Consider the following 19,169-nt stretch of genomic DNA (forward strand, 5'->3'; position numbering starts at 1 on the left):
AAATTCAAAATGACCACCATTTTAAATATATCTTTCACATATTTCAATTCCAGGTTAACATAGAAGCACAGTTTGTTTTGTCTATGTACATTTCTGTAGTCTGTCGGTTGGTTTAATTTTTATAGTCATCCAATTTTGTTGTCTATGTACATTTCAGTAGTTAATAAATCTAATTTGCTTAGATTTATAGTCACCCAGTCATGGCAAACATCTTAAACTTTAAAATGGCATCCATATGGCAATTTAAAATGACCACCAATTTAATTATTTGGCAAATAATGTTTCTCCTAGTCCACATACAAATGCAATTTTGTGTTCCAAAGTAAATTTTTAGTTGAAATAATTAAAATATTGCAATACTAATTACTTTTATGTTCTATATTTAAAACTAATGACATAAAGGAACATACCTATTGTAAATTATAATTCATAATGGCATACTAGGCATCTATTTTGTAATAGTATGCATACTGCAGCAGTCCTCATCGGTACATTGAAGGTTGTGTCACTTACACTAAATGTTCATCTACCTGAACACTTACTGACACCACAGTTGCATCTGATCAGTTCTGTCACAGGTTCTGGTGCAGTTTGCACCTTCAACAGCACAGACACACATATGCCAAACCCCTTAATCCCAACCAAGTCTGCATGGATCAAGAATATCTGGATGTAGCATGGCATCTTGGTGCAACTTGTGCCATTGAATCAAAGTATGATCCTTCCACCGTGCGTAGATTGGTCAATGGAAAATTGAATCTGTTTTCTTTGAGCATTATGTGTACTCTAAGACAGATTATACCGAGTGTTTGCTAAAATGTAGTTAAAGGTTAGTTTTGTAGAATTTTTTTTTTTTTTTTTTAAATGACTGAATTCTCATTGTTACTTGTTTAACAAGTTGCTGAATTACTTCTTTCCTCACTATATAGGCATATTCATTTTTTTTAAAAAGTATAAATAATTGAAATGACATTTGTTGTTGTTGTCTCCCGATGATGTAAGTTTATAATAAGTGTAGTCATGGGAGATAACAACAATATTATTTTGTCATTTGAAAGATACTATTTGCAACTATTGTCATAAAAAAGGGCACATTGTTAAAACTTGTCGTCGCAAAGCTAGACAAACCACTCACACAACCAATATGGTTCAGCAAAATGATAACTCAGATAGTGACAATGATGGTTCGTTCCATGTGAATCCTGATGAGGAATACCATGTAAATGAATGTGAAAGATCATCATCTGTACCGATCACTGTGGATGTCTGTATGAACAGTAAACCAGTTACACTGCATGTTGACACAGGTGCTAGTGTAACTCTGACGAGTGAGTCATGCTATAAGAAAATGTGGTCTGAACGTGAAGCTCTTCCGATGAGGAAATCGAAATCCTTACATCGTACATACACACGTGAACAAAAATAAGGTATCTGGTGTCATAGACATTTGTGTAGAATATCAGGGACAAAAGGTCGATGCATCTGTTATGATCGTCAAAGGTCAAGAAGCAAATCTACTTGGGAGAGACCTGCTTAAAAATATTTGTCTGATTTGGAACGAAATCTGTCGTGTGGAAAAAGCTACATCTCTCACTCAAATCCTGAACAAGTACTCTGACATTTTTTTTAAAGATGAACTGGGAGAAATTAAAGGGGTAGTCAGAAAAATTTATGTTGATCCAAATGCGCAACCCAAATTCTTCAAACCACGACCAGTGCCTTGTGCAATGCATGCAAAAGTGGAAATGGAATTGGATAGACTTGAGAAAGAAGGAATCATTGAACCAGTTAAGTATAGTGACTGGAAGATTGAAGATCTCTATGCCACACTATCTGGAGGTAAAACTTTCACAAAAATGTATCTCAAAAGTGCATATCTTCAACTTCCTCTTGATTAAAAGTCAAAGCAGTTCACAACCATCAATACTCACCATGGGCTGTTTTGCTACAACAGACTTCCATTTGAAATTTCTTCATCTCCAGCAATTTTTCAAAGATGTATGGATAATCTCCTTCAAGGGATTCCAATGACATGTGGATATCAGGATGATATTCTGATCTCTGGTGAAAATGATGCTCATCATGTTCAAAATATTGAAACTGTTCTCAAGAGACTTTGTGATGCAGGTATTTGTGTTAGGCAAGATAAGTGTACTTTTTAAGCCAGAGGGGTAGTGTACCTGGGTCACAAAATTGATGCAGAAGGACTGCATCCAGTTCAAAACAAAGTCGAAGCTATCACAAAAGCTCCTTCACCTACCAATGTCACTGAACTCAAGTCATACCTTGGTCTTCTGAATTATTATGGAAAATTCCTTCCTAACATTTCCACTGTGTTGGCTCCCCTGCATCTCTTGCTGAGAAAAGATATAAAATGGCGATGGACAAGTGACCAAGGAAAAGGATTTTCCCCGAGTCAAAAAAACTGCTTCAGTCTTCCTAAGTGTTGTGCATTATGATGCCAATAAAGAATTAATTCTGGTTTGTGATGCTTCACAGTATGGCATTGGAGCTGTACTATCACACAAAATGCCTGATGGAATAGAGAAACCTGTAGTTTTCGTCTCTAGAACCCTGAACTCTGCTGAGAAAAAGTATTCGCAAATTGAAAAAGAAGCACTCTCTGTAGTTTTTGGCCTTAAAAAGTTCCACTCGTATTTGTTTGGTCAAACATTTTGCATTGCAAATGACCATAAGCCACTACAAACACTGTGTGGGGAATCTAAAGGAATTCCAACAATGGCTTCCGCTCGTATACAGAGATGAGCATTAACTCTTTCTGCCAACAACTAAACATTCAGGTATATTCCGAGTAAGGACATTGGGCATGCTGACGCCATGAGCAGACTTCCGCAAGCTATGAAACCTGATTCTGTGCCTGTCCCTGCAGAAAATGTGTTTTTGATTAACTTTCTTGATTCTTTGCCAGTTACACCTAAGAAACCGACTTGTGCTGATCCTGTTCTTTCGAGAGTGAAAAGATTCATTATGAATGATTGGATGAATTCAGATGAACCTGAATTGAAGCATTATCATATTTGATGAAATAAGGTGAGCACTCATGGTGGAACTGTACTGTGGAGATCAGGAGTAGTTGTACATCCACAGGGACGTTCACGTGTTCTCATAATGTTACATGATTCTCACCCTGGAATCATGAAAATGAAAAACCTTGTGTGTAGTTATGTTTTGTGGCCAAACATTGACTCTGAAATCGAAATGACAGTTCACAAGTGTAATTCGTGCCAAGTAAATGCGAAAAGCTCACCAGCTGTGGAAATGCACCCCTGGGAGTATCCACAAGGTCTGTGGAAATGCATCCACATTAACTGTGCTGGTCCTTTCATGAACAAAATGTTTCTGATTATAGTTCATGCTTTCTCAAAATGGATGAATGTACATGTGATGACAACAGCAACTCAGCAAGCTACAACTGAGAAACTCAAAATGACATTTGCCACACATGGGTTACCTACCACCATTGTATCTAATAATGGAACTGCTTTCACAAGCAGTGAATTTGAAGCATTCATGGCTCGAAACAATATCGAACACATAAAGACTGCTCCCTACCACCCAGGATCCAACGGACTAGCAGAACGTTGTGTCCAAACGTGCAAAGAAGCAATGAAAAAAAATTGAAGGGCGATCTATAGAATCAAAAATGTCTCTTTCTGTTCAGATACCGAGTTATGCCACACTCGACGACTGGTAAGTCGTCTTCAGAACTTTTAATGAAGAGGAAGTTGAAAACTCATCCTGACCTCCTTCACCCTGATAAGACTGCAAAAATTAAAAAGGTTCAAGCAAAACAAAAAGTTCACCATGATACACACTGCAGAAACAAAACTCTTTCTGTTGGTGACAAGGTATTTGCAACAAATTTTGGTAGAGGTTCTCGCTGGATTCCAGGCACCATTTTAAGTCAAACCAGTTTGGTATCCGTCATAAAAACACTTGAAGGTCAGATTATTCGTAGATACCATGACCATTTGAAACGTCGTTACACAAATGAAATTGTGAATTCTTATGTTATTCTGGATTCCATGGATACCACACGGGTAAACAGTCAACCCATTGTGCTCAACCCTGTGCAGCGCAGTAAACCTATTGTGCTCAGTCCTGTGCAGCAGACTGCTCCAGAGCCTGTCAACCCATCAGTTCCTGTTCGCAGATCTACTAGACATTCAAAAGCATCAGACAGACTGAATCTCTAAGTGCAGAGATATTTCAGTGTTATTTTAGTACTGTTCTAAAATGAGTTGTTTGCTCTGAAGTTAATTTGCAAGGTTAAAATTTTAGTCAGATAAACAAGTTAAAAACTATTCGAGATGAATAACAGTGTGTGTTAAGATACTATGTACTGTTACAGATAAATATACATTTGAGTTTATTTGCATCACAAAAGAAAGTGAACTTTAATGTGGGATTAAGTTCACCATGTTAGTATTCAGTAACATTCATTCAGTAAATTTCCAAGGAATTATGTTTTAAACCTAGAGTGTAAGGAATGTAATGTATATAGCATTAATACCAATAGAGATATAGAAACTATTATCGTTTAGTTACTATTACCGGAAGTGTTAACATAACAATGCCCGAGGGTTACATCATAGCCAAGCAGACGACAAGTTCTCATGTTCTCAGTTTGAAAAAAAGCCACTATCATTTTTGAATTGAGTTTGTTGAGCCAGAATATTACATTGTGGTTATCTCTCGATGACGTAAGTTTATAAAAAAGTTTAATAAGCATCACTATTCAAAACCAAATTTGGTAATTAACAATTGTCTGGCTCAAGAAATCAACTTTAATAACAGCCATTAATGTTGCAAACTTTGTAACATTTCATCTTAATGTTGAAAATGTTTTGCAGGTAGCATCTAAGGTTTGTAGCGGTTTCTATGGCCTATTTTCTAGTGCAGCGTGTTGCTTCACCAGTCTCATCATCTTCATCATTTCATGTACTACATAGGCATCAGTTACTTCTGAGCAGATGATCACCATTAACCGATGTCATGTTGCATGACACCCTCTGTCAGTTCATGTTGCACCAAGCTAGAGAAATATCATCATCAATGTTCAATCATCATGTTGACATCATCATAATCTTCTGACTGTTTCCAAAAGTTTTAACCTTCTTTATCATTGTTGCCATCACAGTATATACCATGTCTGCTGCATTAGCTTTACAGCATTTACAATATTTAATGATAGTTCCATTTTTATATCAATGGGCAAGAATTCACACAGATTTATACATTTTCTATAGAAGACTTTCAAATTATGGATGGTTCAAACAAACAAGCATTCCTTTTCCAGGATATTCATAAAACCAGCTTCTACTCACCCTTACAAGTCCAAATACAATGGTACATATACCATTTGATGATTCTCCTTGATTCATGATAGTTTCACCAAAGTGGTAGTTGACGATCTGGGATCTTGACTGTAAAATAATTATTATAACTTGACAATGTAAAGCAATACATTTTTATACTCCAGTCTCAGGTCATTTCGCCACCATTAAATACAAAACTTTAGTATCATAATTTGACTATACTAATATCTGTATTGTTTTATAGCCATTGAATGTTACTTTAAAAAAAAAGCATTATCTTACAACAATTGAAATATAAAACTAGTGTACATGTACCTTCATGAACTTAATAACATCTGGATCATTCTGTAGCCATGCGGCACACCGCAGAACATTATCCACTGTGGGTGGAGTGATACTGTGTGGTGCATTCAGCAATTGCTTCATCTTTACTTCTATCATCTGAAACACAGAGGCAATGAATGAATGAATGAATGAATGAATGAATAAAATTGATTTAATTAATGATAAAAATTTACTTCACAAATTAAAATAAAAGAATGTTTTAGATACAACCAATTTATGGTTAATGTTTTATTGTCTTTCAATAACCAGTTTTATTACACACCAGTGTAAGATATTACTCATGTTATAACAATCACTCAATATTTTAGTTGCTGACCCAATTAGTAGAAAAATTACAAGTTGCAGCTTGGTTGCAGTTGGTTTGTAATAAATAAAATACTATACTCGCTTGTTTGTCATACCCTTATTATGAAGTTTATACCATTTTTATGAAATTCATAAACATGGACTATTGGTATCCGCTTTGCATTTTCTCATCAGATACCAAAACTGTTCACTTAATTTTCATAAAAATGGCATGACAGACAACCTTGTCTAGTATTTTATATATTTCCCAAAGAAGGCATCTATATTTGACATTAACATATATAGTAAAAATAGTGCCAATACTAAGGGAGTATATAAAAATAATTTTAACACTTATCTAGAAACAAACAGATAATCAAACCTTCTTTCGTCAAAAGGTATGGAATGCAATCAAAGTGTGTACTTCTACTTATGCCATTTATTAAATGGCACACATAAAGTGGGAGTGTTTTTGGTCCCAGATATAAACCTTTTGCAGTTTATCTGCTTCTGAATCCTCCAAGATGCCTTCCTCACAAAGCTTCTTGGCACTGTCTCTCAGACTGTTCAGTACACTCCGGGTAGCCTGGCGCGTCTTCACGGCCAGTGCAATATCGGGATGTTGTTTCTGCAGTAGAGCTAGTGAACAAACACAATCAGCATCTCACTCACATGTGTCACATAATTTTCAGCAGCATGCAGGGCTCGAACATAAGCATTTTTGTCTCCCACGCCAATTAAAAAAACAATTTGCCATGGGTGAAACGGCCCACAGATGTCAATTTTGACCCTGTCAACGGAATGTTTCAAAATCAAATCACCTTTTCAGCTAATAAACATGACTTAAAGGTTATTTTGCTGTATGTAGACATATTTCAAATGTGCAAATGTTATATATTGACAGATAATGTAACTTAGGCCCAGTTCCATGAAGCTATCTTTGAGCAAAGATCACCGTAAGTCCATAACTACCTTATGCACTTAAGGTGATCTTAGGGCTAAGATCTCTTCATGGAACTGGGCCCAGGTGTATACATTTTGCCATCGTTGATGCTCCTTACTGAAGTCATGCACTAAAATAACACTAGGTTTTGTGGTAAGCACCTTTTCTCTTTCAGACAAAATGCATTTCAAGTTACTACAAAGATAGAGACAACCAGAAACATTAGATCTGCCTACATTGATAATTGAAGTAAGAAGCTGTTAATAATATGCACTTTTAACAATAAAAATGCTGTATTTTACATTGCCTAATAACTAGGCTGGTGCCTTTTATATCCTACAACTGCATACCTAAACACCTGATAACTTCCAGTCTATTTTTGTCAGAGCGGTTCTTCAGTTGTCTGGCGATGTCTTTGTTGTCCACCACGTGATCAATAAGCTTGCGCACCTCCTCTTCTCCAATGACGAAGCCACGACCCAAGTCGAAGCCATAACTCAAGTGCATCATTATTCTCCGCTTCACCATCAGCAACATCCAGGGCATCATTAGCTGAAAAACAAAACAACAAATACATTGTAGCATTTTTACAAACTTCTAATAACACGGATGAAATATCGAGATCAATACACAGCTGTGAATATAATGGTTTATGATAAACCAGATGTATACCATACCCACATGTCTTACTTTGGCTGCACTTGGACCTAAACTCATCCGATAAAACAAACCTGGTGTTGTGATGATTGTAATATTTCCCATTTTCATGGGCCATAACTTAGATCCATTATTAAATATCGGCAAATAATGTACACAGTTGTATACATGCTGTCATTGATGAGCTTCACAGATGGCAGTAGTCTTAATCTAGTGACACAAAAGTGCCATCAGTGACACCCCTAACCTACGGCAATTTATATCACAAAAACAGCATTTACCATCAGTACCACTGTTAAGTTTGAGCCCTGCTTTTGAAACAACAGTTTATGATAACAAGCACTATCTTTCTTTCAACACTTGATGAAGAGGAATCCCAGTGCTGCCACCCAGGCTACTTCTTCGAAAAAGCAGCATGGGATCTTTTATAAGCACACAGCCTTTAATGTACTAGTCATGGTTGGGATGAAAACAATTCTGAAGGCAACTAATCTTGCAATCCTTCAGACATCAGGTGAATTCTCTACTACTAAGCTATATCTCTCGTATACTGACTATACATCAGGTTTAATATATGGCATGTAAGTGCCAAATTTGCATGTACACCCACCTGCCCAATCCACAAAGGGTACACAGCTAACTGGTGAGGTGTGTGAGGCCAACATCTCTCTTACTAACCATCAACCAGTGTTCTCGACAGTGGGTACACAGCTAACTGGTGAGGTGTGTGAGGCCAACATCTCTCTTACTAACCATCAACCAGTGTTCTCGACAGTGGGTACACAGCTAACTGGCGAGGTGTGTGAGGCCAACATCTCTCTTACTAACCATCAACCAGTGTTCTCGACAGTGGGTACACAGCTAACTGGCAAGGTGTGTGAGGCCAATATTTCTCTTACTAACCATCAACCAGTGCTCTCGACAGTGGGTACACAGCTAACTGGCGAGGTGTGTGAGGCCAACATCTCTCTTACTAACCATCAACCACAGTTCTCGACAGTGGGTACACAGCTAACTGGCGAGGTGTGTGAGGCCAAGATTTCTCTTAGTAACCATCAACCAGTGTTCTCGACAGTGGGTACACAGCTAACTGGTGAGGTGTGTGAGGCCAACATCTCTCTTACTAACCATCAACCAGTGTTCTCGACAGTGGGTACACAGCTAACTGGCGAGGTGTGTGAGGCCAACATCTCTCTTAGTAACCATCAACCAGTGTTCTCGACAGTGGGTACACAGCTAACTGGCGAGGTGTGTGAGGCCAACATCTCTCTTACATCAACCAGTGTTCTCGACAGTGGGTACACAGCTAACTGGCGAGGTGTGTGAGGCCAACATCTCTCTTAGTAACCATCAACCAGTGTTCTCGACAGTGGGTACACAGCTAACTGGTGAGGTGTGTGAGGCCAACATCTCTCTTACTAACCATCAACCAGTGTTCTCAAAAGTGGGTACACAGCTAACTGGCGAGGTGTGCGAGGCCAACATCTCTCTTACATCAACCAGTGTTCTCGACAGACACAGGTCCTCGGATTTCACACAAACAATAGTTTCCAGTACTGTGTTAGTAAAATCATGCAAACAAAATTTTGTTTCCCATAATTATTATATCGAGTACGACAATTCAACGAAAATAATATATATATAGCTATTTTTTAAAACCAGTTTCCAATGTGTTTCCATGATCACATGGTACAGAACAGAAAAAGTGTTTCCCGTGAAATTTGAAATCCTATGGCCTGCAGACAACCCTGGTAGTTGAAATATTTTAAAACAAAAATAAAAGTATTTGTAGTTTGAATGAAAGAAGAGACAAGTTTTCAACAGCCACTAACCTCCACCAGCCGCAGTAGCCTGATGGACCTAGTTACAATCATGACAAGCACCGTGATTTTCACCACTTTGTTGGTGCCATCGTTCTGTGATGCCACAGCGAACTGTAATACAGCATCCGCAATGCCATGGATGACTATAGCAAGACTGATGTTCTGCCAGATTATCTGAAAGAAAGTCTTCTGCTGGGTGATTAACTGAAACAAAAAACAAACAATGTTTATTTAATGACACTTCACCACATTGCCTTTTTAATAGTTTGCTTCATTTTCGAGGAAGTTTGATTGTTCCTGTATAAGCCTCTAAATCAATCTATGGGGTATAAAATGTGGTATAAAATATTGTGTCCCTACTCTGAACAAAACCACACTTACCCTCTTGCTCAATTATTTTGTGAAGTGTGATTTTCTTCTCCTCAACAATTTGTTAAGTGCAATTTTTCAAGCTCCTGGGTTTTTCAAAAGTCTGTATAAATTACTTGGTCAACAAAAAAAAAAAATTAATAGATTAACAGCATGGAGTCCTTTGTATTTTAAAGACACGAGATTTGGTAAGAAAAACCCATATAGGCTTCTGCTATTATCAATTTAGCAGCAAGGGATACTTTTATGTCTGGTTTAGACAAGTTTCACTGTACATGTAATTACTACTACTAGACAGTGGAAATAGCATAACAGTCTTCGTTTTTAAACTTGTTTTAGTATCAGTAGACTATATGCATTACATAAGTAGTTATTTCCACTTGATTAATTTTACTGGTTATGACATTACACCTCTTCATACTTTATGTCATGTTTCTGATCTGCAGCACTTTTTGAAATAGTGTGATCCAATAAGGCATGATTGATGCCATTGTATAAGGAAATGGGGGATCTAAATATATAGGTGTTTTTGTTTCTAAATGCCTGCCTAGTAGGATGGGGTGTCTATTCACCCATTACACCTCTGGATAGTCAGGGTGTAGGAGCTTTTTAGAGATAAAGTGGCCCAATCAAATAATATTAATTATTTTTCAAAAGATTTGCCACCCTTTTGACCCTTATTTTTTTATACACAATATTGTGCATAAGTAGATAACCAGTATTTCACAAAGCCACATCAAATAAACTCAACATGGATTTGTAGCCATGCAAATGACACCAAAGAATCATCATGTTCAAAGATCACTGACCACCCTTTGTGATGTCACTCTCCCAAGATATGCAACTTGTACAACAAATAATTACCGCTGTTAAACCTGTAAATAAAATTAATTTTGGCACTTAGTCTTTATGGTAGATGCAAAACAAGAGATTATAAATCAACAAAAATGCTGATATTTATAAGCTTATAGGTTTCAACATTACAGATTACCTCCATTCTTCAAATTGGTTCCTCCCCTGTGAGCCCCTGGATTTTTTAAATAAAACTTATGAGTACAAGTGAGGGGCATTATTATGACTAAATTGGATAGTTTTACATATATGGCAACACTAAATGTCAATACACAGCCTGTTGAATCAGCGGGTTCGAACACGCTTTGTAGCCATTACGATGACGACAAACATAACATGTCATTTTATAAACTCCATGTGCTTTTTTAACAATATATCTCACTTCGGCAAACGTTAAACAGTCGGGACAATTTGGTCTGTTACATTCTCGGAAACTAGCCAATGTTTTCCAAATGAAAAAAAAAGGCGGAGTTACTTCCCCAGGCATCGAAATAAACATTGTGTCTGGTAACCCATTTACAGGTTACCACAAAATATAGCCTGGTAACCTATAGGTTACCACAACTATATTATAGTTAAAATTGAATTCCTGTTACTACTACTTTTTAACGCCCATACATGTGTGCCAGATGATTATTTTAGTATACATGCATTTATGAACGTTCAGAAATTGTATCGGTGCGCGCGACACATCGGTATGAGAAACAAAATCTGGAAGTAAATTTATCTAGTGGACACTGCTTAAATGTGGAACGACTATAACTGCTTGCAATTGCACAAGTGCGCATGAACATCGATGCAATTCCTTATTAGAAAATGAAACGCGGAAGTCCGGAATACAATGCCTGGTTTATGTTCGGAAACAAAACTACCGTTACATTGAAATTTTTGTCGAGAACGAAACACCATTCTCGACTTTTCTTACATGTGGTCACCTCCCGGTAACCTGAACGACTGTTCTCGACTTATTTCAATGCCTGCTTCCCTTATGTTATTTTAGCGAAAGTAGATCGAATGATTTTTTATGCTTATTAAAATGTCATTTAACAGGGTCATTTGCGGGAGGAGGTTTGATCAAATACTGGGAGATTTCCGCGGAATCCGGGAGGGTTGACAGGTCTGCATTATCACATCCACACAACTCCTTATCGTCATTATAAAATACAATGCAAATATATTGTAGCACCTAGTCATTATGTTAAAGGCAAATATAAAACATTTATCACAAAAGTGCTGATATTTAAAAGCTTATAGGTTTCACTGTTAATGATTACCTCCCTTTCTTCAAATTGTCCTTCCCCATAACCCCTGAGAATTTCTGAAAATGACCCACAACAGTTGTTTAATGCATATGGCCTATTGATTATTAAAACAAGTTTAAAAACACAAGTTTGATTCTTTGCTAGATTGCTATGTTTTTCCCCATGTACAGAAGGAAACAAGTCTTGGGATATATGACATCATCACACTTCTACGACCCCTTGGTAACATTTTAAAATGCAAGACACATGTATTCTGCACTTAGTCTATATGTTAAATGCAAAATAAAACATTTTTTATTAACAAAAATGTGAAAATTTGTTACCTTAATCACTACTGTGGATTACCCCTCTTTTTAAAATTGGCCCTCCCATGACCCCCTGGAATTTGCATTCTTATGCAACATAAGAAGTCTACACAAATAATACTACAGGCATATTTAAAGCTAAAAAACCCAAATTCAGTCATGTATTGTTGAAGTATGCAGATAAATTTAATTATTAGATTTGACCGCAATTATTTTTTGGTTCATGCAAGTATGAACTGAAAAACATATTTGCACACTTTGTAAATCCCTCTACGCAGAGTCATACACTGTGTGCACATTTTTTTTCAGTTCATACATGCATGAACCAAAAAATAATTGTGGTAAATTCTTAAATGAAAGTGGATGAGTAAAAGAGAATGGCACACCATGACAATACCTTTAGCACTACCTCTGCTGTATAGATGAGTAAAAGAGAATGGCACACCATGACAATACCTTTAGCACTACTTCTGCTGTATAGATGATGACGTACACCAGATTGATTATGTGCAAAATATTCCTATCGTCTTGCAGGAGTGGAACATACTCCGCTACAATCGAAACAGTGGTGTTCACGCAATCAAGGAGAATCACAGCATAGATAAAGTAGTACACCTCCTTTCTCATGATAAAATGAAACAGACCACTCAGTGCCTTGGGTGGTATTACCTTGACTGGTCTCTTACGACACCCTGTTTTAAGGACTGCTTTCTGAAATAATAAACATTATTTTATGATATGATAAATCTATGAATAATAAAAGATAGCTTTCCTAAAGTGACCAATAATTTTGCTTCTGAAAAACAAAAGCCTTTTAATAATGAAATTTGCATTATGTTAGTTAAGTTAAGAATATGTAGATATGTACAGCTAGGTACCACAACCCATGGTGACATAGTTGAATACATCTATAGGGCAGTCACATATAGATTTTAGATTTCACATAAAGGATTGTTTGTGATAGAATGTCAGAACTGTGTTAGCAACATCATGGAACTGATCTATTGTCATACATTGTATATCCCTGCTTCATTTTTGAAGACTAATATTCAACTAAAATAATCTATGAGTAATTGCATTTCTGACATCAGAATACTGGACAGTAAGTTCTTGACATGATCACATGACACAAGTGTTGTGTTCTTGGGATCCAAATGGTAAACCTGAATCTGCTTTCAATGACTACAATGAGCGTCTTAGCTGAAACAAGTAGAGATAACTCTATTCCAGATGGCGCGACGATCGACAGGGTCCCAGAAACCTGGTTTGTCTCTGACTGGCTTCAGGTTATAAGTGACCAACTGAGTGAAATTACGTATCAGTTTGTTTTAACAGTAAAGTAATATTTTAAATATCAGAATGTGTTTTGTTGCATTTTTCTTAATGTCTATCTAATTGGGAAAAGTACATAAAAAACATTTGGGTGGCAAATTTGAGTTTTTATGTGGCAAAGTGTACCCATGCACACGTTTTTATACAGTGTCAACACAAACGCATTGAGTCTTATACAAAATATATATTTATTACCTTTACTGTTAATGTCTTTTCCACCATATCTAAGTATATAATATACTAGACCGCCCTGTGTAGGAACGTCCTGTATAGAGCCGTCATCACTATATATATATATATATATATATATATATATATATATATATATATATGTGTTTTAATACTACACACGTACACGTTATACCATCGACATCCCAAACTGCGTTCACCTAACAACAAAAACACGAATACGATATTTACGGAAATAAACTATGAGTAATTGCATTTCTGACATCAGAATACTGGACAGTAAGTTCTTGACATGATCACATGACACAAGTGTTGTGTTCTTGGGATCCAAATGGTAAACCTGAATCTGCTTTCAATGACTACAATGAGCGTCTTAGCTGAAACAGGTAGAGATAACTCTATTCTAGATGGCGCGACGATCGACAGGGTCCCAGAAACCTGGTTTGTCTCTGACTGGCTTCAGGTTATAAGTGACCAACTGAGTGAAATTACGTATCAGTTTGTTTTAACAGTAAAGTAATATTTTAAATATCAGAATGTGCTTTGTTGCATTTTTCTTAATGTCTATCTAATTGGGAAAAGTACATAAAAAACATTTGGGTGGCAAATTTGAGTTTTTATGCGGCAAAGTGTACCCATGCACACGTTTTTATACAGTGTCAACACGAACGCATTGAGTCTTATACAAAATATATATTTATTACCTTTACTGTTAATGTCTTTTCCACCATATCTAAGTATATAATATACTAGACCGCCCTGTGTAGGAACGTCCTGTATAGAGCCGTCATCACTATATATATATATATATATATATATATATATATATATATATATATATATATGTTTTAATACTACACACGTACACGTTATACCATCGACGTCCCAAACTGCGTTCACCTAACAACAAAAACACGAATACGATATTTACGGAAATATTATTCAACATTTTTCAGCTACGATACGTGAAACAAAATAGATTTTAATCATTTAACGTAAAAAATCAACAATTTGGATGTAAAACAAATATATTCTAGTAAACAAAAGTGAAACACCCTACAGTAAACAGGAAAAAGTGCGACGTTTCTAACTGTGTTCAGGCGCATGCGTTTGCAAAAAGTATCGTAATGTACATGTACAGTTCATCATTTTCCATTTTTAAGACAACTACATGAAAAAATATATGTTTCTTAATTATGCACAGTTGCCGAACACTTAATTTATTCCATTTATTTTAAAGGAAAAATTCTATTTGTCAAGCGTTCTGGTTCGGTCCGCGTTTTATCAACACACATTGCTCACACTTGATGTCAATACTGATAGGCATTACGTCCATACCTGCACATAGTTTGTAAAATATAACTTTTTTTAATGAATTGATTCTAAATTAACAAAATTTATATACTCAAAATTATTTACAACTGTTATGAATGTATTATGAATACTATTCACTACAATAGAGGCACAGAAATGTAGCATACCTTTTGCAGATCGAATATAATAATTGAAAACAAATTCTAACAACAGGGGTCCTAAAAATCATAAAAATTAAAAAAATTGGCCTTGTTGATCTGGCACGTGTGAGGTCAAGTGACACGCATCGAAAGTTAATTCGTCTTTCTCCATTTTAAGTCAATTTCTACAAGTCATGTGGATCCGATATCGGTAATTTTAAGGAATAAACAAAAACGACTTAGTAAAATTAATGGTTTTAGGGGTTTGTAAAGTTTTGTATTTAGATACTTACTTTTCTCAACTTTATTGTTTATAAAAATGTTCCTGAACTGTGAAGAAAAACCTCATAAATGAACGACATACCGATGACAACAAATCAAATGTTGATTGCGCGAATCGTGCACGAGAAAACAAAGTGAACGGAATTTGAAGCATAACGCAGTTAGGGACTTTGACGATACATATGCACATATATATTTTACTGATTATTATCCACACTATACATATATTTTCTTTATTATTACTGACTCCCCACCCCCTCATATCTCAGTACACGTGTAGACAAATGTCGACTGGTAACCGTTCACTGCAGCGTATACTATAGACCGTTCTGTGCAGACCGTGCTGTGTAGGAACGTCATGTACAGAGCCGATACGGTTTTGGTCCGTTATGATATTGGTATAGGCTAACAAAGAATGACAAAGCAATGAAAAAATACAGCTATTGTCAGAGTTTGTTGGACGAGTGACACGCCACCTTCTTTATTATCTCCCCTGTTCTGAGCTAAGTCGCCCATTACTACTTGACTTTTGGAAATAATAGATCTAATTTGAAAATCTGTTTCACTGAAAAATGTTCTATGTCCTGTTTTGCATAGTTAGCAGTATACAGTTAGCTCCCCTGTGGACTGTCATGAAGAGCTTACTTGTTGCTTTTGTATAGATTCATGTTTGTTTTGTTTAATGACACCACTAGAGCACATTGATTTATTAATCATGGTCTACTGAATGTCAAACATTTGGTAATTTTGACATGTAGTCTTAGAGAAAACCCACTACATTTTCCCCATTAGTATCAAGGGATGTTAAATATGCACCATCCCACAGACAGGATAGCACATACCATGACCTTTGATATACCAGTTGTGGTGCACTGGCTAGGACGAGAAATAGTCCAACAGGTACCACTGATGGGCATCAATCCCAGACCGACCGCACATCAAGCGGGCGCTTTGCCACTGGGTTACGTCCCACCCCAGATCCATGTTTGAAATCCAATTATTAAAAAAAACTGGTTAAGCTTAGTGATTGCCAAGTGCAAACTATTTGGCTGCAATGAGGCTCGGTATTCATGCATTGGGTTTCCCATGAGACAAAAGTGGGGCATGACCAATTTGGGTAATTTTCAAACAAAAAACTTAATAGCTAAACTTTTATTTAAAAGACGATTTTTGAAATAAAGTTTTCATAATAATATTCGATATATCCACCAACTCCTGCTTAAGTGTTGTTTGTAAGGTTGTGAAGATTATTAAAAATTCCCCTAAAATCATGTATTTTGGGAATACAAAAAGTTATCTCAAACTATTTTAAATGAGTTCTGCTTATAATTATGACCCTATTTTTACTTTCTTGAGAATAAAAACACCTATATGTTTCTTTATTTTTAAAACATAAGTGGACATCAATCATGCCAGAGGCTGGTATTCATATTTCTGCCATCCCTAGCTATGCAAGACAGACCCATTCCATGACATCAGCCCATATAGAATAAATCTGTCTTGTATGGGCTATGACGTCAAAGTGTTTAACATGGGGACTATTACATCATTGGTAATATATGACGTTACATTAAAGCATGTATGTTTTGTAAAAAAGTAAACAATCTATAGAACATCTTTTTTGGCAATTCAGTACTGTTCAGAACTTTTGGAATAATTTGTTAAACTGGCTGTCAAAAAATTGTAATCATATAGTTAACCTAAAGCTGTGTTTTGATTTGGTCATATTCGGATGTAATAAAAACACCAAAACAAATAACACGTTTGATCTGATGAGAGAGAGAGAAAGAACGGAAGAATGTGGGTGCAGTGGGTTTGTTTTGTTTTTATTTTTTTATCTATCTATTTATTTTTATTTTTATTATTTATTTATTTATTTTATTTAGTCATTTTATTTAGTTATGACGTCCTTTTGCATACTAGTTAATTATTTTATTGTCAAAATGTCCCAGTAGCATAATTTTTAAATGGTACATAATATAATATATGTATGTACTTACTGCATTTATTAAGGGGTTTTGATTTAGCTTTCATGTTGCTTGTATGTATGATACTGTACTGAACACCTCATTGACAAAAATGTATTACATAATAATGGACATGACTGGAATAGTTATAGTATAGTGGTCCAGGTGGAAATTAAGTAACAAATACGTACCAACTTAAGTAACACTCTGGAAACATTCCAAGAAGATTTCACTTCTTCTAAATCAATAAATCTGGAAACAATGAAAACCATCATTTACAAAAAAATATATTTCACATGTCTTTCTTAAGTTAGACATCTTCAGTAATGCCAGCCCATTGTTAGGTATTAATTTATAAACTCAGTCTATCAAATCACTAGTTATCAGATGTATGTTAATTGTGACCCTTGGTCTAGAAGGTGATATATATATAAAAAAAAAAACACCCACTAAAAACATAGCTTGTCTTTCTGAACAGATATGACCTCATAGTGTAACTATCCCAATAACTGATACATTTCACAACCAAAAGAGTGGAATCATAACTGTGCCAATAACCGATACATTTCACATCCAAAAGGGTGGGATGATAACACAGAGTAACTGTGCCAATAACTGATACATTTCACATCCAAAAGGGTGGGATGATAACACAGAGTAACTGTGCCAATAACTGATACATTTCACATCCAAAAGGGTGGGATGATAACACAGAGTAACTGTGCCAATAACTGATACATTTCACATCCAAAAGGGTGGGATGACAATACAGCGTAACTGTGCCAATAACTGATATGAATGAATAAATGAATCAATCAATCAATGTTTAACGACACCCCTGCACAAATACAGACATCGGCTATTATATGTCACAAAAGGTAATTATATGAAAATATTATTTACATAATTATGTAAGGAACTGTGGGGAATAATTAAATGAAGGTAAGTAGATTTTAAAACTTTGTATAGAAATCAAAGTGTTTTAAAAACTTCAAGATTAATTCTGGGTGGAATATAAAAGATTCCAAAACATTTATGTCGCCAAATATATCATTTCTTGTCGGCTTCAGATGATCACACTCCACCAAAATGTGCTGCACAATCAGTGTACACTGGCAATGTTCACACTGAGGAGGAGGGTCCTTCTTTAAAACAAATGAATGCATCAAATATGTATGGCCAATGTCGGAATGGCACAAGACTACTTCATCCTTCCTGCATTGCATGAAGGAGGACTGCCACTCTCCAGGACTAGCTTAACAGAATGAAGCTTGTTCGTGAGTGTCCCAGTCATCTTAACAAGCCAAAAAGACATACTGATTAATATATTCAAAATTACTGTAGGGTATACATGTCTATATGTAGTGAATTTATTTTTACAGTTAGTCTCAAGAAGATTGTCATATATAATTAAAAAGCATGCTAATGTATTGTGGACCACCCCTGCTTACGTTCCTGGCTTGTCAGTGGCCACTTCAGTGCATTCATCCAGTTTCTGTAAGGCATCACGTGACAACATGCCCTGTTCAAACTGTCTCCAATAGCTCAACTTGAAATAAAAAAATTAAAATATTAAAAACTTTTTTTAAACAAAATAGAACACTCGCATACAAAACCAATCACTTTATAGCTTTGCGAATTCTTAAAATTGCTGGTCATTTCCAACATTTTGTTTCTTTAAAGGAACAGACCCTATTGTCCGAACCAAAACTACAAAAAATTACTCTCCTACCTTTAATTGCCGTTAGATTTCCTCCAAAGTTTG

At 35.9% G+C, this 19,169-nt stretch overlaps 1 protein-coding gene across 2 annotated transcripts in view; it reads right to left on the minus strand.

Annotated features, from left to right (window-relative positions):
• LOC121380911 (sodium/hydrogen exchanger 10-like) overlaps positions 1-19,169 on the minus strand; it is an 84,409-nt gene that overhangs the window by 18,771 nt on the left and 46,469 nt on the right. The window contains exons 14-21 of one of the 2 annotated variants that reach the window (XM_041509942.1): positions 18,856-18,953; positions 17,596-17,656; positions 12,850-12,891; positions 9,402-9,596; positions 7,263-7,464; positions 6,460-6,608; positions 5,655-5,780; positions 5,349-5,447 (exon numbers count right to left, since the gene is read on the minus strand). In XM_041509942.1, the coding sequence (XP_041365876.1) occupies positions 5,349-5,447; positions 5,655-5,780; positions 6,460-6,608; positions 7,263-7,464; positions 9,402-9,596; positions 12,850-12,891; positions 17,596-17,656; positions 18,856-18,953 (972 nt within the window). Of the gene's footprint in view, positions 1-5,348; positions 5,448-5,654; positions 5,781-6,459; positions 6,609-7,262; positions 7,465-9,401; positions 9,597-12,636; positions 12,892-17,595; positions 17,657-18,855; positions 18,954-19,169 lie in introns of both variants that reach the window. The other variant, XM_041509941.1, reaches the window with a different exon arrangement.

The sequence above is a fragment of the Gigantopelta aegis genome, chromosome 9 (genome assembly GCF_016097555.1).
Source record: "Gigantopelta aegis isolate Gae_Host chromosome 9, Gae_host_genome, whole genome shotgun sequence".
Classification (NCBI taxonomy): domain Eukaryota; kingdom Metazoa; phylum Mollusca; class Gastropoda; order Neomphalida; family Peltospiridae; genus Gigantopelta; species Gigantopelta aegis.